General features: G+C 41.4%; 1 protein-coding gene across 2 annotated transcripts; it reads left to right on the top strand.

Moving 5' to 3' along the window:
- The first annotated feature begins 331 nt into the window (after positions 1 to 331).
- igf2bp3 (insulin-like growth factor 2 mRNA binding protein 3) lies at positions 332 to 24,405 on the top strand. Of its 2 annotated transcripts, none has more exons than XM_059349628.1 (15): positions 332 to 1,078; positions 1,976 to 2,036; positions 7,733 to 7,781; positions 11,822 to 11,873; positions 13,253 to 13,316; positions 14,156 to 14,434; positions 16,873 to 17,007; positions 17,299 to 17,421; positions 17,554 to 17,689; positions 18,542 to 18,673; positions 19,872 to 19,991; positions 20,149 to 20,223; positions 20,473 to 20,604; positions 21,271 to 21,384; positions 21,547 to 24,405. In XM_059349628.1, exons 1-15 carry the CDS (start codon positions 904 to 906, stop codon positions 21,646 to 21,648), a joined length of 1,749 nt encoding a protein of 582 aa, XP_059205611.1. In that variant the 5' UTR covers positions 332 to 903; the 3' UTR covers positions 21,649 to 24,405. The 2 variants fall into 2 exon arrangements, with proteins under 2 accessions (XP_059205611.1, XP_059205610.1); XM_059349627.1 differs by having other exon boundaries at positions 333 to 1,078; positions 19,869 to 19,991.
- Positions 24,406 to 25,661: the final 1,256 nt, after the last annotated feature.

The following is a 25,661-nucleotide window of genomic DNA, read 5'->3' as shown; positions in this document are numbered from 1 at the left end:
CTTAAAATTAAATGTGTCCAGCATGCAATTTAACAATATAGTGCAACATCATTTATGAATGGCCCCACCCCCTTTTCCTCCAACTGTGTCATCAGTACAGCGCACTTAGCACAGCCGTGCGCACAAGCCCCCGCAATATCAGCGTCGTTCCTGCTATGGGCGTGCGTGAGCGCACTGCCGTTTTACTATTCCTCATCCGACCAATGAGAATCGAGGCTTTGCAGAGAAAGGCACACGAATGTGATTCTAGTAAAGATACACTGGGTTCTCACGGAATCCCTTTACGCACATAGCTCGCCAGGTTTTTTCCCAACACCAATCCACTCTTCCCCTCCTTTTTTCTCCACTCCCCTCTGCTGTCCCCACCCCAGATTCCCGTGCAATTTTCCCCAATCCCAAACACTTAATTGAGCAATTGGGATTCCTCACGTGTGGGCTGATTTGTAGTTTGAACACGTGGCTCATTCAAAAAAGCCGGAATAGCAGCGGATTTTTTTTCACCCCCTTCTTCTTCTTCTTCTTCTTCTTCTTATTCTAGGCTCTAGACTTAGAGGCGGGCGCCAGCCTTACCGTGTGTGACATTCTCTGTCTCTTTGCCAAGGGGTTTGGAGGAAGCCACAACGTAGTTTCTCCTCCTTTTCACCCAGCCCGCCATCGTTTGGAGACACGAGATTAATAATTGAGCATTTATTTATTGCGCGATAGAGACAGAGGGGCGAGGGAGAGCAAACGCACTGTGAGGCTGCCAGTTTAAATCTATCTGTGGCTTGAACGACCGGGAAGCACGCCACAGCCACTCCGTAGTAGTAAAGGCGATTTAGGCTACTCCAAACACTGCACATCCGTGAGAGCAAATAACTATCTCTCCCTCAGCGTAAAGATTGTCCCTTTTCGGCGCAGAACATGAATAAGCTATACATTGGCAACGTGAGCGCTGAGGCGAGCGAGGAGGACTTCGAAACTATCTTTGAGCAGTGGAAGATTCCGCACAGTGGTCCGTTTCTTGTCAAAACTGGCTATGCGTTTGTGGATTGCCCGGACGAGAAAGCTGCAATGAAGGCCATTGATGTACTTTCAGGTGAGAAATCTTTGATAACCAAAAAAGAAGTGTTATTTGGAAAGACGCACGAACTGCTGCAATTGTGTGAAGATTGCCTTTCCTGTAGGGTGGGGGTGTACCAAGCATTTCTTTCTCTCACACAACCTTTACTTGGCCTTTTGACACTGTGGGCTCAGACAAATAGCTGCCATGGGTTTTGAGTGAAATTCTGCTCTTGTAATTTCACTGAGTGTAGCTTGATAAAATGGTCGAGTAAACACAATCATGAGGATGAGAAATACCAAGGCTTTCCTAATGTGCCGTACAGGGCAGCGGGGCTGTGGACGCCGTGAAGTGAACCTTATTGTGGGCTCTATCACACAGCCCACTTTGGCACGATTAGGAGCAGAGTCCGTGGTGTGTTGCTGCTTTTACCAGCTTCAATTTGAACTTACACTCTTATCCAGGTTTCTAAACTATAGGCCTTCTCCTGTGGCCACAACTCGCTACATTGTGAAGCCATTTCGCCCATGCTGACACACCAGGTGGTTTAATTGTGTTGGTCAAATGTAGGCCAACTTACTGAGCCACACGACCATTTGCTTTTGTATATTATCCACCTCGTCTCATGGTTTGTTTTTAAATTAAAGTAAGCCCTGCTCATTGCAGAACACGTAACATTTCAGCTAAACACGTATAATTTTATGATTTGGGGCCTGGCTCATTTGTGTGCACACTTTTCAGCTTTCTGTGTTTCTAATATCCCACTAAGCTGAAAATACACAACCATGCATGTGCACTTATGCTAGTTTAGGTTTTAATACACTGCACGTAACGAGTAGTAAACACTAACCCTAAATACATTTCCACATGCAGCGAAGGAGCTCGAATGATTTATGACACTAATAGTTTTTTTTATTTTAATATTATTTTTAGGTAAAGTTGAACTTCATGGGAAACTTCTCGAAGTGGAGATCTCGGTCCCTAAACGTCAAAGGTAGGTCGACTTTTTATTTATTTTTTCACAATATACTGCTTCTTGCTTCAACTCATGTGAGCTCCATTTTTTTTTTTTTTAAATTCCTCCAACCATTTTCTTTAAGAAGCCATTTATTTTATTTATTTTTTTACCAAGTGTTATTTGCCAGAAATGTGTGTCTATGTTGCTGCTGAACATAAATTCAGTATTTTTATTTTTTTGGCGAAAAGAGGTTTCTTTTCCCCTCTGAATGCTCTGGGGTCAAATGAAAGGGGCGTATGGTGGTGTACTCCCTCCTCTCGCAATGACTATGGGGTGCTCCTAAAACCGTCGTGCATTAAGGTTTAGCCACCACATGCTTGTATTTCCTCGCTACTATGATCTGTGTACGTACAGTATTGATATATTTGAGCTCCCAACCTCAGGGCGATACGCAAAAAGCCAGGCTGTGCTGGTTGTTATGTGTGCAGAGTGAGTGCAGGCTGGATTTGAGGCGTACAGGCCTTGTGGAGTCGTCCATTTGAGAAGGATCTGCCCGTCATTCTGCCTGCCTGCCCTGCGCTTCCGCCCTCCTCTGCACATTGTGCTGCTGTTGCACGAGATGGACTCCCAAACGCGAGTGGAATGGGAGGTTTGGGGCCCAAGTCACGGAAAACCTTAGTCCGAGAGTTAGACCCCCGTAGCCACACTTGGACAGTCGTGTTTCTGTGAATGAATTCCTAAAAGTGTACTGTAAATATATTTTTGAATGGTTTTACGTAATGTGTGCTGAGGACGTAAATATACGGTCTCTTTCTGGCATTGTGTGCCTATTTTTTAGTAGTGACGCAATTCCGCCACAATTAATCCTTCTGTTGAATTAAATTAAATTGGCTCTCGTTTGGTAATTGGTTTCATGATTTCTAATGGACATTACACGTAATGTGCACGCTTTGCTATGTTTTAAAAAAAGTTTGAATGATTTTCTGTTTTACGCAAAGTCACATGAGATATCAGAAAGTCGAGGTGAAACGTAACGGCTTTTTAGACTCTTCTACGTGGTTTTAATTGGTGCATTAATAGCGTGTAGGTGAAAAAAAGGTCAATCAGGGAATTAAAAAAACCCCATCCTAACGTGAATTGTATTTTTTACCATAAAAGCTCCCCTTGGAAGCTTTGTAGGCTGTTGCTCTAAATGGTGGGTAGGGTGGATAAATAAACCAGGTGGGGAATTTTGCGTTGAATCTAGAGACCTTCCAAATTTTCCTGATCATGAAAAACTGGTGACGTTGCTCTGTCTTTTAGTGCAGCCTGCTGTGGTGGCTATGGCAGCAACAGAGTCGAGTTTCAGCCACACTTCAAAAAAGTAAAACGTGCCCTCCCTTTACAACATGGAACATAGCAGTAGTCAATGGGAACAGTATTCGGAGTATAGGCTACACACACACATACACACACTTGTACACTGGGGCCCCTCTTTGCATTCCAACCTGCAAATATCAACTGGGGGCTCGGCCAATCACTATGGCTTAACCTTTGAACCCATCAGCAAGGGGAAGTGCTACAGCAGACAGATCAAGGTGGAGTGGCTACAGCTAGAAATGTGTAGGACGACGTGCTATGGAGCGTGGTGCTTCCCAATGGCCAAAATACACCATGTATTCAAACGTCTTCATGTACATTCCTCTGAATTTGTTCTGGATGTGGCCAATAGCACTCTAAAATTATCTCCAGTGTATTAGCAAAACATCTGCTGCGTTCACTAGTGACTTCAGGAAATGTATGCATTAACGTATCATGACAAAACTCACTTAATTAAAAATGTCTAGTCCACAGTGTATCAGTAGTATAATGTAGTTGTTAAACCTTTCAGCCATCTTATGGACATTTACATTCCACTGCATGACTTCTGAAAACGCTCTGTACTTGGCTTTTTTATTTTTAATTTTTAATCTGGCATTTAAAGATGACACCCACTCGTCTTTGACAATATCTTGCGGTTTATTTATTTATTTTTTACTCTGTGAAGGCATGTAAATTGTACAATAGAAGACAAGCTTTGATCAGAATCTCACAGGTGTATTTGCATTTTAGTTTAAACTGCCTTATTTTCCATAATTGGCAAGTGTTTAAAAATGGCAATTATATTTTCACTTTTGACCCAGCTTTTCACAAGTGTACTGAATTGCTTGTTAGTGCAACTGGACAACATTTAATTTTGCCAACAGTTACTAATTTGATCATAAAAAAAAAAAAAAAAATCCACACCAAATATTTTATTGAATCCTTAATTGTAAGCCCGACTGAGCTGCAGCAGTGTTATTACTGTATACACTCGGACGAGACTTCCTGGGTCAGATTACGCTCTTAACTGCTACAAAATAAATGTAGCTTCCCCATCCCCACATGCGCATGTACAGAAGGAAAGAAAATGGCATGGCTGTAGGGGGGGTGGCCCCAAGTGTGTGTGTGTGTGTGTGTGTGTCTGTAAGCGAGAGGGAAACAGACGTTAAATATACTTTTATCATGGGTGTACCACTTGGGTGTTATTTCTTCTGTGATGTATATTGCACAGTTCTAGCCCTTTTTTGTCTTCCCTTTTTATATTTATTTAAATCTAAGCTGTAAAAAATCTCCATTAATTGAAACAATAGTGTAGATCCTATCTGTACTGTTTGTAGAAATGGCTCCTGGCTCTTATTACAAGAATTCTGGGTCATGGGGTCACTGTGGGGCCCCACCTGCAAAAAAACAGGGATTTGGGACGGAGACTTGGGGTGCCAGAGAATTATGAATGTGGCCCCTTGTTTTACCCAGACTGCAAGCAAAGGTTCCTTAACTCTCCCCTCCTGCTAGGCTCACATCAGAATCACAATGTATTTCTGCTGGCCCCTAAATGTATCTAAAATGTATTTCGTGTAGCTGGGAGCTAGATGTAAAAGTGTAATGGTGTTTTGCGGAAGTTGAGTCATTTCTAACTGTTGCTATTCAACTCATAGGAATTCTCTGAGGGAATTCCAAACCTATCTATCCAAATGCACGTGTTGAATTTAGCTTATTGGGAGCTCCGTGTGCATATAAGGCCTGTGAGAGGGCAGCGGAAACGACTGTGTGGAGTTCAGTCATTCAGAACCTCTGCATACTGAATAGTTGATGGCTGTGTGTGGATGGGCGTTGAACACAGGTCTTGTGTGTCCCTCACCGTCCCTGATTGTGTTAATGTGCTTCACTAAGGGTGGATGATTAAGAATTGAAGGTGAATGCAGGTGTGGTGCAGTGTCATGGAGCTCGATTGGTGAGTCTTCCTGTGTTTTGTTTTTTTTTATGTATTTTTTTTTAGTGCATGCATACGTGTCTATACAGCCACTTGTGTGCATGACGTGCACCGTGCAGGCCCGTGTATGTCTCTGCTGGGCCGACGAAGGAAGCAGATGAACATGTAGAATATTGGTCCATTTCAAAAGTAAATAAGGAGCCCGGCCTCCTCCTGGCCATCACATGACGAGCCAACCCCAGTCACTCCTGGCCCTCCCCTCCTTCCCTCCCCCTCCCACTTTTAACCCCGCTCTACATGTTCCTGTCAGTGGACGTGTCCGTGTCCATGGCAACAGGACCCCACCCCCACAGGGCAGAGAGGGCCCTTGTTACCCTTGCCTGAAACAGGGCTAGTCCCCCCCCACAGCCCACCCCCAAACACCACACCCCACTCACCCCCCTCCCCAAATCAAAGGCTTGGACTAGGGAATGTATACCACCCCCAACCCCCACCCTACCCCATACCCTGGCTGACTTCTTCTGTGTGTAGAGCTATAGGTTAATCCGACTGGAAGTGCTTGGTGCATTTGCACATTTCGCATGGCGTTCCCACCGCAATGCAGAGCATACAGAATGTGTGGGGAGAGGGGGGCCGGATCAGCCAGGAATGGCACAGTGGGCCGGAAAGGGCTGGAATTCCTCTTGGAAGTTATTTGGGAATTTTCTTTACAATTTGCCCATTTAGAATTAAATAGTTTTTCTAATGTCTCAAATTGAATATGTTGTTGAACTGCTTTTGGCTTGATTACGGTCGCAGTGGCTAAGCTGAGGAATTTCAACAACTGCGGCCCTTGTTGCACGTGTGCAGTACGTTGTACTGCGTAGATGTGCTGGTGTGCAATTTTTAAAAAATACATACATAAATTAAAATGGTCAGACCCTTTTTTCTTAAATTTAAGTTCATGGTGTAAGCAGTGATTTACTAAGTGTTGCACATTGTAAGGTGTTTTCTTCTGCACAGCATTAAATTAGGAAACAACCACTAGCAGTGCAGCAGTTTGTACAAGTAGATGAGCTGCATTTAGACGTCTTTTACCAGCTCAGTGAAGCTTAAGGAAAAGAACAAGAGATGTGTGCAGTATAAATCTTTAAAGTATTTACACAGAAGACAGGAAATGATGTCCACACTCAATAGAAGTTAAATTAGCTGCATATGTATCAGGTATGTGCGGCGTAAGCTGGTGTGGAAAGGGGGGGGGGGGGGGGGGGTCAGGGTTTGTGATTCCACATTGTGTGTGTTCATGCTTCAGTTCCCAGCCATATGTACATTTTGTTCCTTTAGATCTGTGTGAATCAACAGGCAGTGGACTTTGGACTCTCCTGTACTTTTCTCACATTTTTATACAATGTTCACATGCATGTGGACACTCTGTGACTCATTGATCCACAAGTTCCATTGTCTGCATGACTTCCACACATAACAACTATACCCCTGTATACAAAGTGAAACTACATTTGGAAACCTCCAAACTAAAGGATGAATTGGGGGTTGGGGGACTTGTGTCCTTGTTGAGACAGAGCACAGCAGCATCATTGTAACTGCTAGTCTCCACTTGCTACTGCTGTTTGCACACACTCTGTGAAGAGGCACGCGATTTTGACTCTTCCTATTTAGTGTGACGCTGCTACTGGAGATTCCCTTTGGTTTCCGTTTGGCACCTGCAGCACTGCCACTCCCTCCCTCTCTGCCTGCCCCACGCCCATTTCTGATACAACAGCTGGATGCTCCTGGATAAGTGTCTATTTTAGTTAAAAAGGGTGAGCGTGAGCCTTGCAGTGCTTGAATCCTCATGATGCAATGCTAGGGGGCACATGCTTGACTCAGTGTGTAGACACTTGGATGCATCTTCGTCTTATCCCATCCTTTTTTTTCCGCCTCTGCTCTCCTTGAAACTCCTTCTGCTGCTTCGCAGTCCTGCTTCTCTTCCCTAGCTCGTTCTTTACACTCACACACTCACACAGTGTGACACAATCAGTGATTTGGGACAAAGGGCGTGGTGCCTTTTTTAGTGTAATTTTAATTCTGAACACCCATAACTTAATTTAGGTCACCCAGTGAGGATTCAAAATCGCCCCATTGCCAGCTTTTCCCCCCACTTCCTCCTACATTTTACCCAGGGTGTCTCAGTGCACCTGCTGGGTCAGGAATGGAATTAAAGCAGAAGTCATATCTGCAGCTTCTCCACCGTAGTCCTTCTCGCTTGATTGTGGAGAGATGGAATGAAACATGCTGTTTTTTTCTGTTTTGTTTTAATTAAAATACCTTTTTGTGTCATTGTGCTCTGGGTATTGTCATCTACTAATTGTCTCTCTCCCCTCTTCTCTCCCATCTCTCTTCCCATCTCCCATCATCAATTCCTATTCTCTCCCTCTTCCTTTATCCATCCCCCACTCTTCTTCTTCCCTTGTTCTCTCTCCAGGAGCTGTAAGCTGCAGATGAGGAACATCCCGCCTCACATGCAGTGGGAGGTGAGTGCTAACAGGCTGCTAACTGCTTCCAGGGCGGGGCACCATCGGGCAGCCCAACTGGGCTCTCATTTAGTGGCCTCTGGAGTCACCTTGCCTCCCTTTGGGTTTCAATTGAGCACACGCCTCATGATTTGTTTGAACAAGGCCAGAATAATGCACCAACCAGTGGGTGGAACTGTGATTGGTTGAACAAATGATTGAAAGTACCACTGGTAATTTGGTAGTTCATGTTTGGAGGTGGAATTTTCTCCAATTGGTCTACACAGGAGCTCAGGGGAGCCTGGATAGGTGGTGACAGTTGATTGGAGGAGTTTAAAGAGTAGGATCTCCAGGTGATTTTTGGCTGGGTCAGGCAAACGAGAACTTGCTCTCACATGATCCTTGTGGCTTTACATGTTGGCTATGTACTTGGCATGTTTTTAAAGCATTTTGAAAAAACTTGCTGTTCTAATTTGAATTGATTTCTGGGCTATACAGGAAGACTCTTGATTGTTTGGTCATGGTGTCTTTCAACAATGGTTCAATGTGATAGTTTTAAAGTGAATGCCTTTTCACACCATGGAGTTTTCTTGCAAAATGAGGAACAGACTTGTGAAAATGTATAAAAGTGTGTGTTGTCTTAGGGGTTGGTGAAACATTCATGTGACAGGAAGGCGGTTGAAGTGACCAACCCTATTCACTGGTCACTGGCTATTTCTATTGATTTGATTCTTTTTTTTTTTTTTTAAGTTGATCAGTGCCTTGGAAATTAAGTGATTTGAATTAATTTCAGAAGCACATGTCTTTTGATGTCCTTGACGTATAGAAGGTGGAGAAACTAAAACCTGCATTTGTCCCATTTAATTATAATATTAACCTTGGCCATAAAATATTTCTATTGCATCTATAAGTGAGCTCCTACAGACATTCAGTGTACTTGTACACTGACAGTAAAGATCTCATATCTTATCTAAATGCAATCCAATCACTGGCCGTGCAAGAAACGCTAAATGTCTGAAGCCCAAAACGGCATTAGTACAAAGTCTTGACAGTTTTGGAAAAACTTAATTTCAGCCATTACGTTTTCAAGCTGAGGAATATGCTTGAAATTAAATGTACTCCTTAAAAATGCTTTATTTTTTAACAAAATATTAAAACACACTTGTGTAAATAAAAAACTTTCTATTTATTTGAAATGAAATGATGCCTGTGTCATTGGTAATCTCACACCAAACAAGCTAAGCTAGCTAATAGCTAATTTAGTCCTCTGTTGATCCCTTACTCTGGAAATTGGCAACCATTAAATAATCATAATCAAAACGTACAACGTTAATATGAACAGCTGGGAAAATAAACAGTGTTGGTGATGATAAGGGTTAGAGTGTGGAATTTTCCTGCTTGGATACCTTGAAAGTACTTGAATTTTACTCTTTAACAACTCTGTAATACTAAAGCTTTGAGTCAGTAACAGATTCAACTGTGTTCTAATTTAAGGACCTAGTTTATGGTGTCCAAGAATATGTTTTCAGGGATTTGATGGTTACAGTAACAAAAATGCTGAATCCAACACCTTAAATTACTGTATGCTTCTGATGCAAACTATAATACGATGGAATAAACTCCACAGAAGTACTACAATTATTAATGCCCTCAGCACAATACATCTGAAATGACTGCTTTTATGCCCATTTTGCTTCTTTGAAATTTTCCAACTTCCTGTGAATCTTTTCCAAAATGATGGATGTACACACAATTATTTCAACAATTAACTTTAAAAATGCACTTTTATATATTTGATTTATTTTTTTAAATGATCACTGATAAAGCCTGGAAGTGACCCTTGGTGTTTTAGGCAAAAATACACCCACCCATTTCCTACGTCAAATTTCCTAAACAATGTTAATTAATCATGCAAAACTGTACAGTTGCACGTAGAACTCTGATGTTCTTATGTCAGGTTTCTACAGCAGATTTAAAGCGAGTTGAAGCAGGAAAACTAATGCTCAAGGTCAGTGTTAAATCTAAAATACAATACACTTGTTTTATATTCCATGAAGGGTTAACAGGCAAAAAGACCTTACGTGAAAATGAATAATATCAAAAGAAATTATGACCTGTAAAATGGTCAGATTTTAAAGCCACTGCCTGATTAGAGGAGAAAAAATAAGTGTTGAGCAACAGCCGTGTGTGTGTGTGTGTGTGTGTGTGTGTGTGTGTGTGTGTGTGTGTGTGTCTCCATGCATTGCATGTCTGTGTCTCTGCATGTGATAAGCGTTAAATTTAAAACTCTTTGGTATTCAGTGTCAGCTTCACATTCTACTTTAATTAAGCACTAATCTGCTGGGCAAACGTAAATTCATATGGACTTAAATTTCAACATTTTAAAAGTTTTCTGACGAATTTCACTATAGCTTTTTTTTTTTCTCTCTCCCAGGAATCATTTGTCAAACTGGAGATCCCAGTGTTAACCTCCGTGGAATCTCGTGTGCCAGTAACACAGCTTTACGTGACTTTTTTTTCTCTGCAGAGGTTTAGTTGTGATAGCGTGTGCCTGTAGTGTTGTTCAGTTTAATTTTCTGCTCCATAAAGACTATGGAACCCTAATGGGAATTTTCTTATTGAATTGCACAATTGTTCAGTATTATTGTAAATTGTGAGGTTAGCACATGGCTTTAGATTTCAGCTTGATTCACTCAGTGTGATCAAATGGCTACGGGCAGGCTCAGTGTTTTGTAATGTGGGCTCGTTTTGCCTACGCATGTTCCTCAGCTAAAGCTCCAGATACACCCATGTTCCTAGTATGTAGCGAGCAAGCTGTTTGCTTTCTCAAAAGGTGACATGGAGGTTTCTCCTCCTCAGAGGGGGAGGGATTAGAAGAATGGAGGCACAGAATAGAATGGGATCTTTTGATGCAAAGGCCTTGTATGTATCTTATCAGGTAGATAAGACAATGGGTCATGGTCTGTGCAGCCCTACAGCAAGCGAATAGTGCTGAGAGTAGTGGCGTGTTCACAAGCTGTAGTGGGTGGGTGGGCCTGGACTGTTTCCCCTTTCCTTCCATGTGCGCCGATTCACAGAATGTGTAGCATGAGCTCGTACCCCTCCCCCAGCCACTGCTTCCTGCTGGAATGTACCCCACCCTTTCCTGAATGGCCTGGATTCCCATTGGCCGCGCTTGGTAGACGGACAGGCAGAGCTTCCAGCCGGCAACTCTTGGCTTGAGGGAACTCGTATCAGCGCAGAAGCAGCCAATGATGGAGAGTGGAGATGGCAGGGAGGCGGGAGGTTGCGTGGTTGGTGGGTCGGTGGAGTTGGGGGGGCAGGGAAGCAGTCTTGTTGGCTAGAAAGTGGGGTTGAGCTCTTGGGGGTGTGGCCTTGGATTCGGCTGAGCATGGTCGGATGTCTTAGCTTAGCTTAGAACCCTCGCTCCCCCTCTCGCCCACATTTGATCACATCTATGAATTGAAATCCTGCGGTCTCCAGATTTGGGCAGGTGGCCAAGGTGGTGTGGCTTTCTTTTGAATGCATTTTCAACAAAGCAGCATTTTATGCCGTTTGTATTTTTATATGCATGATTCCAACATGCTGTGATTTTAATGCATTTTTAATTTGGCCAATATAAAAGTCTAAAAAGTTAAAGCGTCCCATGATTTATTCTGAAATGGTCAACCAGATTTTAAATGTTTTTTATCCTTGTGTATTATGAATAGAAGGCTCTCTGTGTATTTAGTTGAATTGTTTTATTTTTCTATAAATGGATGCTTTACAATGAATACATGGGTACTTTGAAAAAAATGTTTTTAAAAAACCCGCTCAGCACCTGGAGCTCCATGCCTGCACCGAGAGGGGAGAGTCATAATTTGAGGTAGACAGGCTTTTACAAGAAGGCAGCAAATTTATCCACGTAACTCAACATTGAACTCTGGGGTTCAGAGTTAATTGACTGTGTCTTTGCAGCGAGCTGGGCTGGTTCCCACAGATGAGCCTCTGCTTGCTAACAGGTTCTGGTCAAAAGCCTTCAAAATCTGAGTAATTGTGGCTTTTCTTTCTCTTTCTGCCAGGTTTTGGATGGTATGCTTGCTAAGTATGGTCCAGTAGAGAGCTGTGAACAAGGTAAATACAGACTAATGTTTAAGCTTTGTGTCAGTTATGCTTGGAATAAATTCCAAAACCCTGTCTCAAACACCTTTTTTATACTGCATTCAGAATGTATGTGCTTTTTATATTAAAACTGTAAAAAAAAAAAAAGTGTTTTACATTGTGTCATAAAAAACGATAAGTGAAACGAAAGTGAACGAAAGTGCATTACTGCAATTTCCTAAGTAACTAATACATTGGTAGTTTAACCATGAAAAACTGGCCCATGTTGGTAAATTGTGTCAGTGCTATTGAATGTGTGTGGATTGACCGGGGTTACTGTGGGTGCTGGAAGTCCTTGAAACCCTTGAATTTTATTGTGGCGTTTTTAAAGGATTGGGAAGTGCTTGTATATTTATTAAACCGCTTGAAATGTTGAAGTTATATAGAATGCCATGTCTACTTACAAGCAGGTTACACATTTTGAAACATGAAACAGTTTTTTTCCTTTTATTTTCACCCTTCTGTAGAATATGGCTTCAACTAACAGTTTTCATTACAATTAATCTAAATTATTTCCCCAATGAATTGTTTGGTCTAGAGAATATGAGAAACTTGGATGGACATCCAAATCCAAGTTGATCTCTTTAAGCATTTGTCAGTCCAAACCCAAGCATTCAGATTAGAATGATTATAAAACCGAGAAAGGCAAGAAATGTGCATATTTGACAGGCCGAAAACCACTTTTTCTGCCATATTGCATAAAAAATGACTAAACATTACTTATCAACATAGTTGGCCATTTTTCTGTCAGTCAACAAATCAATTAGTTAACTAATTGTTGCAGCTCTGCTGTATAATGCTGTCATGAAACATTTCGGTTGTTTATACCACAACAACAACTTGATGATGAATGTGAAGTGAGATATCAGTATACTGTGTAGAAGGTTTGTACAAAGTCTTGTAAGTTTGGGGAAAAAAATGCATTTTAGCCATTTAAGAATAGCATGATTTTGAATATACTTCAAAAATCTGCATCTCACAGCAGTCAAGCTAAGCTAACCAAAAGCTTATTAAGTCCTCTGTTGATCTCTTATTTAGGAAACTAGCAAGCATTAACTTATCAAGATCAAAACATACAAAGTTACAAAAACATCTGGTGAAAAGAAGAACTTTATTTTTTTGTATTCATTCAGAAAAAAAATTAGATGTAGTGTCAAAGGATAAACGCTTTATGCAGAGATTTGTGATTAAGGTACCTTGAAAGTGCTTGAATATGACTCATAAAGAGCTGCGTGAACCCTGTGTTTGTAACAAATATAAATACATAACTTATCACAGCTGTAAGATGCTTGAATTTGGCTTTGGAATAGGTGTAGGAACCCCAATTGACTCTGCTGTGTGTTCTCCCACAGTAAACACTGACACAGAGACTGCAGTAGTCAACGTTCGATATACAGCCAGGGACCACGCCAAGCTGTGAGTACGCACACGCACACGCACGCACGCACGCAGTGTATTCACACCATTAAGCTCCAGCTCATCTGTCTTTATGTCTTTGACAAGGATCTGTTGAGGTTTTTCACTCTACCCAGAATTCTCTGCTGAAAATCAACTTCCTCTGTCCAGTGTTCTTGCAGTGCACTTGATTTCCTCCTTCCAAAAAACAGTCCCGTTTAATTTGACATGCAATGATGATGGGGAGGAGCGGGAGTGTGTGTCTTTGTGTGTGTGTGTGTGTGTGTGTGTGTGTTAGAAAGGGGGGGGGGGGGGTAAATTAGCCATCTGGTGCCCCCTGGTGTACATGAATCATACTATGTTCTCTGCACGAGTGGTTGTAGGAGTCTCTCAGCCCAATTGATTGTTTTACTACAAATGTAAATCCTTGAGGCTGACGAGGAAGATGTGTTTTTAGTGTGAACGCTATCTTCAGTGAATGTCTCATAGCTTGTGAGAAGTGATGTTTTGCCAGTGCCCCTTACTATTTTGTGCTTGTAAGAAGCCCTTAACTCGTTTTCTCTTGTGCCCATCATTTGAGACACAAACTGTTTAGTATGGAAGCCTGTTGATTTTTGTTTTAATGTCCGGTTTAATTCTCCCAATGATAAGGAGATGGGGGGGGGGGGGGGGGTAAAACCTGAGGCTTTGTCAGTTACCGTAACAGAATTTTTATTTTATTTTTTACAATCAAGCCATTCAGAACCATTTTGGCTCCATGATTACTGTCTAAATAAACAAATAAAAAAACCTTGATAGCCACTGAGCAGGTATGACTTAACACAGAAAGGCTTAAAGTGACCTCTCCTTATGCTCCCCAGGGCGATGGACGAGCTGAACGGACAAATGCTGGAAGACTATGTCCTGAAATTGTCGTATATCCCAGATGAGAACGCTACAGCAGAGGGTCCTTCAGGGGGGGGCAGGAGAGGCTATAACGCCCGTGGAACCCCTCGTTCCGGCTCTCCAGGTCTGGGCGCCCGGCCCAAATTGCAATCGGACATCCCGCTGCGCATCCTGGTTCCCACGCAGTTTGTAGGGGCGATTATCGGCAAGGAAGGTGCCACTATCCGCAACATCACCAAACAGACCCACTCAAAGTATGTACACAGAGGTCAGGAATTACACTGAACTAGTGAGCTGTGTCCTGTCCCATTTCTGTACTGTATGCTGGAAAATATCAAAAGGGCGACTAAAAGCTGAACCTATGTGGCAAAATTATTTTTTTTAAAGTAATCTATAAAGGTTCAGCAAAAAGCAGGGCCCTAAAACAATGTCTTACTGTATTGCCTTCTGTCGGGGATAAAAGTAAGGGACTACTAAACTGCATTGAGTTTGCTCATTCCTTCCTGGCAAAATTCAGTCAGTTTCCTCCATATCAGGTACTGCATAGGTTCTGTTAGGGCTGTCATGATATCAGATTTTTACGCCAAGATTATTGTGGCCGAAATAATTTACATTAACAATATTATTGCAATAGTTACATCAGTCAAATTCATTTTTTAGCCTTGTTTTTTTTTGTGTGCGTTTGTCTCCTTTTGACAAATGAATTACACTTGAAATACAAGTTTAAGCAGGTGGAGAGAGTTGTTAACCATAGCTGTAAAATCTTACAGAAAAAATACATCAATTTACACCATTATTTCTATTAACATGACATCAATATTTAATTATTTGAATGATTATCGTCAATACTGGTGTATCGCTACACCCCTAGGTTCTCTATTGTCCTTGTGTCCACTTAAAATCTAATTTGCATGACACATTTTGAATCTGTCCTTCATATAACCTTGGAGGAAATGTGCAATATTTGAAATTGTTATGCTGCTGCTTTGGCTCAAGTGTTACTACAGAGCATCAGGAAATTGTCAATACATCTGCTTCTCTACTTTGCAGTTTTTATAACCTGTGCGAATTTGCCTCAGTTATTAAGCTGCTCTTAAAAAAGATAAAAAGAACAATCTAGACGACTCGCTAATAAACAATTATAGACCTATAACAAACCTCCGATTTTTCAGTAAAATCACTGAAAAGACGACAGTTTAACAGCCTCTCGGCCCGAAACAATCGTGATGTTTTTCAGTTAGAAATCCGAGCACACCACAGCAACAAGGATCTTGTTGAAGGAGCGCTGTATGGGATTTTAAGGGGTTTATTAGCAGAAAGTAAATCTAATGTTTTCATTGATGTATAATTACCTGAAAATTATTTTGTTAGCTTAGAATGAGCCCTTCATTTCTACATAGGGAGCCAGAATGAGTTCACATTCATTATTCGGGAAACATTCAGCCCCAAAACATAAACCACTGCATGTTAATTTTTTTTTCTTAATGTTTCAATTTGTGCTGTTTAAAATTAATTGCAGATGTGGCTGACGCTCAGACTTGTTTTCAGACCAAGGTGTTCGTGGTTGCTCGTTATATCTTACATTAATGATTGGCGTTGATGAACACAAATTAATATTTTAAATTGATAAAAGAGAAATTGAAGGCTTTTACAAGGACACTTGCGTGTTCTTTGCGTTTTCAGTATCTGCTGTCACTCAGTACGAGCAGCCACGGCGCATTTAGCTGAGTCACCATTTTCCCTCTCATTTGTTATCCGTAACACCGGTCATCATTTTATCAGTGAACTATGCAAGAGAACCGAGGAACAAACTGGCACAATACTGGCATGCCGAGTGCCGTCAATCCCAGTGTGTATGTTGTTTAACTGTTGCAAAAGTTCCCCAAGACTGCTTTCTCGGGCCTCTTCTGTTAAACATCTACCTGCTCCCACGATGGGAAAACTACAGAATGTTTACCTTAAATCTGTAGATGTCACACATATTTTAAATATCCATATCAACTGGTGATATACTGTGACAGCACTGTCTCCTAAAAATGATGTCCTCATTCAACAGAACTACATTCTCAATAATGTTTCAAGAAAAAATGTGGTTTCTCAGAGTGTTTCAAAGTCCAACCCTTCCTGCCAGCCAAATTTCCTCCATATGCAAACAAACAGACACATTTATTTGAACCTATGGTTGAACCTGTGGTTTACATTCTGAATTTAAACTACTTTGTTCAGTTTAGATTCAAATAAATGTCTGTTACATAACTTATGCACACAGGTTTAGCATGTGAAATGTTTGGGTGAAAATCCCGTTTTTGTTTGCATATGGAGGAAATTTGGTTGGATTTGGTTTGGGTCTCAGTCCATTCGTTTATCTTCAGTAGGCTCGAGTATTGCCATTTTTACAATTTTCTCAAAGTGATCAGGCAGTTGCAGCTGATTAAGAATGCTGCTGTTAAAGACCTCAATAAGAACAGGAGGGTCAGGAAAAAACTATCTGGAACAAACTTACACATCGTTTGAAACAAATGTTCTTTTAAATCTGGGATTAAGACATGTCTGTTTGCCATTGCATTTTATTAGATTAAATTTGGGACAATGTATACTTATATTTCGCATATAGTTGCTTTGTTTCTTTCATGTTTCAACCTTGTTGTTTGAATGGTGCTGTACTGATAAATTTGCCTTGCTTTTGCTCCAGGATTGACATCCATAGGAAAGAAAATGCAGGTGCAGCAGAGAAGCCCATCACAATTCACTCCACCCCTGAAGGTTGTTCGAACGCTTGTACAGCCATCATGGAGATCATGCAGAAGGAAGCCCTCGACACAAAGTTGTGAGTTTGCACCCAATGAAAATGCCTTAGTTCTGCCTCTTTTTCACATGTTAGAATCCAGACAAATGGGTGGTAATGTATACATGCTATGGTGCACAGCTGTGCCTGTTCATAATTGGCAGATGTGGATGGATGGATGCTTTATTGGCCGAGAAAATGAGCTTTTTACATGGAAAATGTGAACCTTCGGTATCTTGCATTATCTTCCAAAGTGCAGACAGAATGCATTCATGGGTCTGATCTGAATGTTGTAGCAGCATTTAAATAAACATCCCATCTGTTGTTCTGCAGCACTGAGGAGATCGTACTGAAGATACTTGCACACAACAACTTTGTAGGAAGGTTAATTGGGAAGGAAGGACGCAACCTGAAGAAAATCGAGCAGGACACGGGGACCAAGATCACAATCTCAAAGTAAGAAGCGCTCAAGTTCACTGTTTTTATTGACACAATTTGTAGTCTCTGCAGCTTATTCATAAAGTACCAGTTTAATGTTGTAGTAAACTGGTGTGAGAATTTATAACCTGACAGAATTGTTCTGTCCAGTCTCCAGGAGATGACCGTGTACAACCCAGAGCGGACCATCACAATCAAGGGCCAGATAGACGACCTCGCAAAAGCCGAGGTGGAGGTGATGAAGAAAGTCAGGGAATCCTATGATAGTGACATGGCCGCTATGAACGTAAGCATCGTTATTCAATAAGGGAAATGTTAATTCTTTGGACACAGAATCTGAGGAATGTATTGCTGTGGACAAGGGCAGCAGCAAAATGTATTATCCGCCTAAAAACGGTATTATAAATTTAGAATATTTCCACCGCTCTACAGTCTGTCAGGCCTTTCGGACGTGGAGCTGAAGCAGCCATATCCATCCATGCCACTCTTCACCAGAATCCTTTGACAAAAACATTAATTTTGACTCTGAGAACACTAAAGCTGTTGGTCTACCGCCACGTCGCTTGGTTGGTTAGTTACTTTGTTTGTGACTTTGGTGTTTCAAAGGGTTAGTTTGAATTCACCAAGTAACACAAACACACTAACCGATCATGGCAGCGGTAGACCAGCAACTTCCGCGTTCTGCTATGTAAAATGACTATTTTTGTCTCAGGAGTCTGGTGATTTTGAAGAGAGCACAGATAAGGGCTTCAGTTCCCCGTGGGAAAGGGCTGACTGACTGCAAGGTAAAGTAGTGAAAATATTCCTTAAAATAGCGTACACTTTAACAATTTTTTTTTTTTAAGGTTGGCCTTTTTAGGGGGCTAAGATACATTTGTTGCTGCCCTTGTCCTCAGCAGGACATGGTTGGAATCAACAGTGACTGCTTTGAATCAGGGATGGAAATTACTGTACCTGGGGAAAATAAAGCTCATTACACAGTGTGCATGCTGTTTACAAAATGGACATAATGTTTAACAGAATGTATGAAGAACCTTGACAAACAATGCTGATAGGCTCAAGCTGATGTTTGATTTTTGCCTTGTGTGTTTATTTACATTTATACAAATCTTTTCAAATTTACAAATTTTTTCTCCAGCTCCAGTCCAACCTGATCCCAGGCTTGAATCTGAACGCTTTGGGTTTGTTCCCTAGTGGAGCACCAGGCATGGGTCCCTCCATGTCCAGTGTCCCACCTCCCGGAGCCCACGGTGGATGCTCGTCCTTTGGAGTAAGTGACGGTCTCCTTGTCACAGAGTGAAGTGGTTTGCCCGATATGCTACAATTTATAAAAAAATAAATTTAAAAAAACCCCGGGGAATGGCTGTGTTTTTGCAACTCTGTCAGGGTGGTGAAACACAGCTACAGAGAGACATTTGGTCTTGAGCATCTCGGCTTCATGTGTCTTTTTTCCCTTTAGTGCAGCCCTTATGAGGGTGAGGCGCCATATTGGGCTTCTATGCTGTCGGCGAGCAGCCAGCCCCTTGCTGTAAGTCACCCGTCCCAAAGTGCTTTGCACGGCTTGTGGCTGCTCGCTGCGGGATTAGGGGGGCAGGGGTCGCTACATGAAAGTTCTTCTCCAACTGCCCCCTTGATCTTTGACCATTTTTTTTTTTATTATTATTTTTTTAGGGAGGCCTTAATCTGTGTGCATGGGGAAACATAAATCGTACAGGGCAACGGTAGCTTTGCTACTACTTGTATTTTAGATGTTTTAGGAAGATGAATGTTTTTCAAATGGCACATCCTCAGCTCTAATATTCCTTCTAGATTTTGAGGCTGCCAAAGCAAGTGGTTAGCCAACCCTTACCTGACATATTGACATGTTCCATCCAAAACAAACTGTGCTGCTAGTTGGGATGCTGGAAACCATCTCTGTCCAGAACTCGAGTTGGTCACATTCTTAAAAACACAAGTGATGTGGTGTCGCAGTTTGCAATCTATAAATCCAGACTGGTTCCCAACAGGTGCTACCTGTACTCTGGAGGGTACTTCTGCAGTTGTTTGCTCAACTAATTTGAAAAATTATGATCCAGAGTCGGCCATGACACCTGAACACTGTAAGAATGTGTAAAAATGTAGCAATTAAGCAGCAAAACTGAAGCCTGTATTTAAAAGTAACTGCTTAATAAACCTTTAGCAAGTGGATTCTGTTTTATTCTGAACTTCAAAATGGACTGAAAACGTTGTCGCTTTTGGAACATTCAGTGTTCTCTCTCTCGTATAAATAAGTATGAACCCATTGGTGTGAACATATTCCCACTGGATGTGGAGACTGTAGGGCATGAGCTCCAATGCAGCTGAAAGAATTGACAGCTTTTGCTAGATCCACTGTCTGCATCAGCGCATTGGTGGCTGAGGTGTGATCTGCACTTGCTGTCCCTGTGATCTCCCGGTCACAGTAGCATTAAAGTATTTATACCCAGCAGGGACACCCGGAGTCAGAGACGGTTCACCTGTTCATCCCTGCGCTTGCGGTGGGAGCCATCATCGGAAAACAGGGTCAGCACATCAAACAGCTGTCACACTTTGCCGGAGCCTCAATCAAGGTGAGTGACGGACAGGAAGTGAAGTTGGGAATCTTAATGATAACGTGTCGATGCCGGCTGTCTGCCCGTCGTCACTTGACTGATAGGAATTGGAAGTATAAGTGAAGGTTGCTGTTTTGTTTTTTTTTATTTAATGCTGGCTGTCTGCCCTCATCAGATCGCACCTGCAGAAGGAATGGATGTCCAACAGAGGATGGTCATCATTATTGGACCGCCAGAAGCTCAGTTTAAGGTGTTGTACCTCGCCACAGCCATAAAACACTGTTGGTAGAAATAAAACAACGGCGCCACATAGTTAAATTTGACAGTAGCAGCTGTTTGGCAGTAAGAATTTTCTTGTATCATTTACAGATTTTATTTGTATGTTAGTAGCTCTTTACAGCCAGTATGTAAATATGTTTTTCTTGGGCTTTTTTTTTTCTACTTAAGATGCTACATTTCCTAAGTGCACCATGAGTAAATCTGTACTGTCTGGCTGCAGGCTCAGTGTCGCATCTTCGGCAAGCTGAAGGAAGAGAACTTCTTTGGACCCAAGGAGGAGGTGAAGCTGGAGGCTCACATCAAGGTTCCTTCCTTCGCTGCTGGGAGAGTCATTGGGAAGGGTGGAAAAACGGTAAAAAGAGCACCAAATTATTAATCGCTACACATGCTGAACAAACCAGAATGCAAGGATTGCAAAGTTTAACTTTGCACTTTAGAACTGGGTACAACCATCACTTTTTATTTAAAGCTTGATTTTAAGGGGATACACTACAGGTGAGACATTTTAAATCTGTCCCAGTGAGTCCCAACTTCCTCAGCTGTTTACTTTAAGGCAATTAAAGTTAAAGTGTTAAATTATACAAACACAACTTTCCAGTGTCATTCCTGTCTATATTTTAAAGGTTTTTAGAGGGGGTTGGGTCATGTAAGTGCTACTGAGGTGGAGATTTCTGACTGAAGAGTTTGGGGGTGGGAGACTCTTTGAGAAAACGGCCTTTAAAGATAAGATTCACTACAGGTGAAATAGGTCTGAGACATCATCCTGAAACTTCCCCTGTTAATTACTTAAAGACAATGGTGTATTTTTTATTTTTTGCATTACAAATTTTCTGAATTGGCCGTTATATAGTGCTAATTTTTGCTGAATTCAGGAGAAATCTACAGACACAAATGGAGTGAAATAAAAACGTGTTATTAAAGCATAATAGTTCAAAACCTGAAAAAATCAGTTCTGTATGAAAAATACCTGCCTGTAATCTCACCCTAAGTAATTATTTTATGTTTATTGTGGCTGCAGGTAAACGAGCTGCAAAACCTGACCTGTGCAGAGGTGGTGGTGCCCAGGGACCAGACGCCTGATGAGAACGACCAGGTTATAGTCAAGATCAGTGGACACTTCTTTGCATGCCAGGTGGGTTTTTCGAAAGCTCCAGGTCTGATTTCACCTCTGTATTTGAATAATGGTCCTCTTGGGCAAACGCACGGAGAGTAAGCGGACTTTGTCATGATCAGAACTGCTAATTTGATTACTTTGTGCTGTGATTTGATCTTAACACATTCTCGTGTCGTCTAGCTGGCCCAGAGAAAGATCCAAGAGATCTTGGCCCAGGTGAGGAGGCAGCAGCAGCCTAAGCCCACATCTGGAGCCCAACCTCCACAGCCCCGCAGGAAGTAAAGCTCCAGCGAACCTGGAGGAATGGTGACTGAATCTGCCAGAAGACTTGACAGATAGACAGATGCAGCAGAGTCCAGGTGGAGAAGACGAGGGGTCGTAAAAAGCTCATCTCAGGGGTCAAAGGTTATCAGAACAAAACCAAACATCCAACCCCTCCTTGTCTAACTTGATGAACTTTCAAGTGTGGCTACTAAGAGACCCTACGCCTCTGAACCTCCACCCACCTCATCTCTCTGCATCTCTGTGAGAATGTACTTCTGAGGGCTCCCAACAACGTCACCTGCCCTCACATGTACACACCCCTCGACCGCTCTCCTCCTCCCCCCACGGGTGTGTTGTTGTTTTTTTTTTTTGTCCTCTTTTTACACTAGAAACACAAAGAAGAAATAAGGATCCCCCTCCTATCACCTCCTTGGTGTGGTACTTCAAACCTGACAAGATGTTTTGGTTGACTTCAGATTTAGTTTTTTCTTTTTTTTTTATTAGTGTTTATTTGGTTGATGAAGCTTTCTCATGAGTTCTGTGGAAAGGAAAAGGCATTGCTATCAAGGTCCTGGTTGGACCAACAGAGGGGTTTATTTTGGGGGAGGGTTGGCTCAGATTGGGTGGGCCATGTTTAGGGGAAAGATTCTTGTTTCAGGACAGGACCCCTGAAAGGGTGGATTATATTGGGCGTCCTGCCCTTGTAATGATAGTGGCATTTTATAAATTTGGATGCATTTTATAGATAGACCTATATACATAGATGAATATATATTTAGAGGTGAGGGCAGCGCTATGACTGACACTTAGGGAAACGGTGCCGAACTGCTGCTGCCCAGGAAAACCAATTTAATATGCATTTTACTTAACTACCTCAGGATCTAGTACCTCAGAAGAGAAAAGAAAATGATTATATATATATGAAAAAATGTTCCTTTTCTTTTTTTATTTTGCTTTTGTGGTATTTTGTATACTTTATAAAGCTGATAGTCTTTGAACATTTTTATTTTTTTAAGAAAATTTAAAATTTGGTCAGCTGCCAACTGACCTTGCCTTCAACTCTGGTGCTTTAGGTGGCATTGTTCATGTGTATGTGTGACTTAAGATGATCTTGTACATAAAGTCTATTTGTACATAGCAGCCCCAGAGCAAGAGTTGGCGCCCCCTCAGCTGGCGGCTGACAGGAGTATCGAGAGAAAATCGCCTCAGTTTTTCCCCTGAGGGTCCACCATCTTCTGAAAAAAGTACAAAACAACTAAGACATGCAAATAATGCCAACCGTACATAATTGCAGCAATGCCATTTAGTTTTGGGATTGACATTATTATTGGTAATGGTACTTTAATTTGCCTTCCTAGGAGGGCTGTGGTCAGGGCAGTGCAGCGTGGGCTCAAACGGTCCTCTCTAGCTGCCCTACAGTCAGCAGAGCGTCTGTTAATTTTTTTTGTCTGTTCTGTTCCCAGGCCATCTGCCACCTTCTTGACGTTGGTGTCTTAGCAAGGTCCAAGCACGACTAGGTTTATTTTCATAGAGCAAGCTTTGTCAGTTCGGAGTGGCCCTTGTAGCCAGGCCATCAATGTTAACGTCGTTCACTGCATGGTGAGGGTAGGGGGAGTCACACTGATTGATAGATGCATTTTTTTTTTTATTTTTTTTTTGCGCTATAGGAAAATGATTTAATAAACAAAAAGACATTCTCTGTAACCCACAAATGTAAACTTGATGTTTCAATTTGTTGTTCAAACAGGGAAAAAGGAAAGGAATCCAAAACTTAAATATACAATTTATTTCATTAGTCTCTTCATGCCGAATGTAAATATGTTGATTGTGGTAAAAGTGCTCGAGTGTATCCATGCTTCCACAGTAGAACGCCGTCTACCTCAGCTGAGGGGGTGGGGGGTTGTCGTGGCACGAGGCACCCCACCCTGCCCCCACTGAGCGCCAGCGCGCACTGATACCTCAGTCCCCCCGAACACTTGTTTCTACATGGGCGCGCCATCCTAACACCGCGCTTAACTGAGGGGCACAAGTGATACTTAAAAATATCCCCGACACCTCCCAATTCCCTGCTTCCTCCTTTCTGCCAAACCACCCTCCCCATCCCTTTCCCCTCCTCCGCAGTTTGTTTTGATCTACCTCTTTAGACACGTATTTGAAGTAGAGGCATTCTTCTATTTGTTAGGATTTACCCCCACCCCTCCTTTATGCCTCCCCATGCTTCCCCAGATATGAATGAAAACTTAAACTAAAATCATTTACTCTTTAGAATTGAGAATCGAATAATCGAAAGTGATCAAAAATATTTTCTTTTGCCAGTGTTTATATATACTCTTTTTGGCTTAATTGAAATCCTCAAAAGATGGTTATTTCTTTCTGCTTTCTATTTTTGGTGGTGTGGCTTACATGTATTTGAACTTTTGCTTGGGTTTTTTTTTGTGAAAAAAGGTCAAATCACGCGTTTGATTTTGCATTCAATAGTTAAAACGAGAAAATACAGTTTAAAAAAAAAAGGGCCTGCCTTTTTTGTTTCTGATTTGTAAGACTTCAGAATAGATACAAGTCCTGTCTTTTTTTCCCTTTTGTCTTTCACAGATGCTACACTCACTTGCTGATTTGGTAGCTATTTTTTCTTCTGTTAGCATTTCTTGGCTGTGTAATGTGGAACATCCTCTTGGTATGAGACAGATATGAGGGATTGGGTCTCTGAGTTTCTTGGAAAAGCGATCTAACTTCAGCATGATATTCCCTTCTCCCCCTCTCTGCAACCATGCTTGTGCCCCTTCACCTCCCCTTCACACACAGCTCCACTTGTCAAATGCCTCTGAATAAAAAAAGAAGAAAAAATGTTTGTGGTTGTGTTTTTTTTTCTTTTTTTTAAAGAAAACTGACTTGCATATTCAATATTGTGGCACACAGGTCTGATATTGCAAGGTATCTACTGGATTTAATGTAATATTATGGTGGATTGTTTTAATGCGAGTCATTCTCAACAAGGGCTGCTGGTAGTACTGAAGCTGTTAGGGGGCTACATGGGGAGATTGTGGAGTGCTCCGCCAAATTGAAAAAAGCTGAAATTGTGATCACACACGCGCACACACACACACACACACACACACACACACAGTTAACACTATCTCAACTGTGGATAAAAGTGCTGTCATAAGTTGAGTATTGGCTAAATGTTAACATGGTTATCTAAATGAAACAATACAAGTGGGTAAATTTAATGTTTTTTGCTGGGTTTCTTAGGTGACCTTAAGTGACATGAAAGGTGCCCATAAATAAAATGTATTGAAAGAGATAGCTGTTGATAAATGATGTTATAGCTAAAAAGTAAATGGTTGAAATCCAAGAACACAAAAAATAACACAGTTGCCTAAAGGTATAAAGAATACATGTCATTATAGCTCAAAACTGGTAAGCAATGTACACATCGTTAAAGTAGTTTTAAAATCGCAAACATTTAAAATACTTGGTCAAATAGGCAGCTAAAAGTAATTGATTTAGCCACGAGAAGTATAAATACAAATTTCACCAAACCAGCATGACTGAGGCTCTTAATGTTCATGTGATAGGGTCTGTGGGGGAAGTGGTGGAAGAAGTATTCAGATCCCTTACTTAAAAGGGACTTTTACTTGTAGTGCAGAATTACTTCACTACAAGTAAAAGTACAAAAGTATCAGCATCAAAATGTACTTAAAGTGTCAAAGGTAAAAGTACTCCTGCAAGAATGACCACACTCACTGTTATATATATATATATATATATATATATATATATATATTCCCAATATATTATTGTATTATTGACTCATTTATGTAAGCAATGCTTTACCGTTATCTAGGTAGGGCTGATTTTATCTACTTAATATACTGTTATGTGATTTATAAAAATGTGTAATCATTTTAAATTGATGTTAAATGTTGACCTGTAGAGTAACTAAAGCTGGCAGCTAAATGTAGAGTAAAAAGTATGTAGTAACCAATGAAAATACTCAAAGTACCACAAATTGTACTTAAGTAGAGTACTTG

Source organism: Centropristis striata, chromosome 14 (genome assembly GCF_030273125.1).
Source record: "Centropristis striata isolate RG_2023a ecotype Rhode Island chromosome 14, C.striata_1.0, whole genome shotgun sequence".
In the NCBI taxonomy this organism is placed as follows: domain Eukaryota; kingdom Metazoa; phylum Chordata; class Actinopteri; order Perciformes; family Serranidae; genus Centropristis; species Centropristis striata.
This window is presented reverse-complemented; position numbering and strand designations above follow the sequence as displayed.

Bases quoted from the DNA above. Each gene is read 5' to 3' on its own strand.
- igf2bp3 (XM_059349627.1), top strand. From the start codon at position 904: ATGAATAAGCTATACATTGGCAACGTGAGCGCTGAGGCGAGCGAGGAG. The intron at 17,422-17,553 runs GTAAGAAGCGCT...TGTTCTGTCCAG, and splicing joins ACCAAGATCACAATCTCAAA to TCTCCAGGAGATGACCGTGT. The intron at 20,224-20,472 runs GTGTTGTACCTC...GTCTGGCTGCAG, and splicing joins CGCCAGAAGCTCAGTTTAAG to GCTCAGTGTCGCATCTTCGG.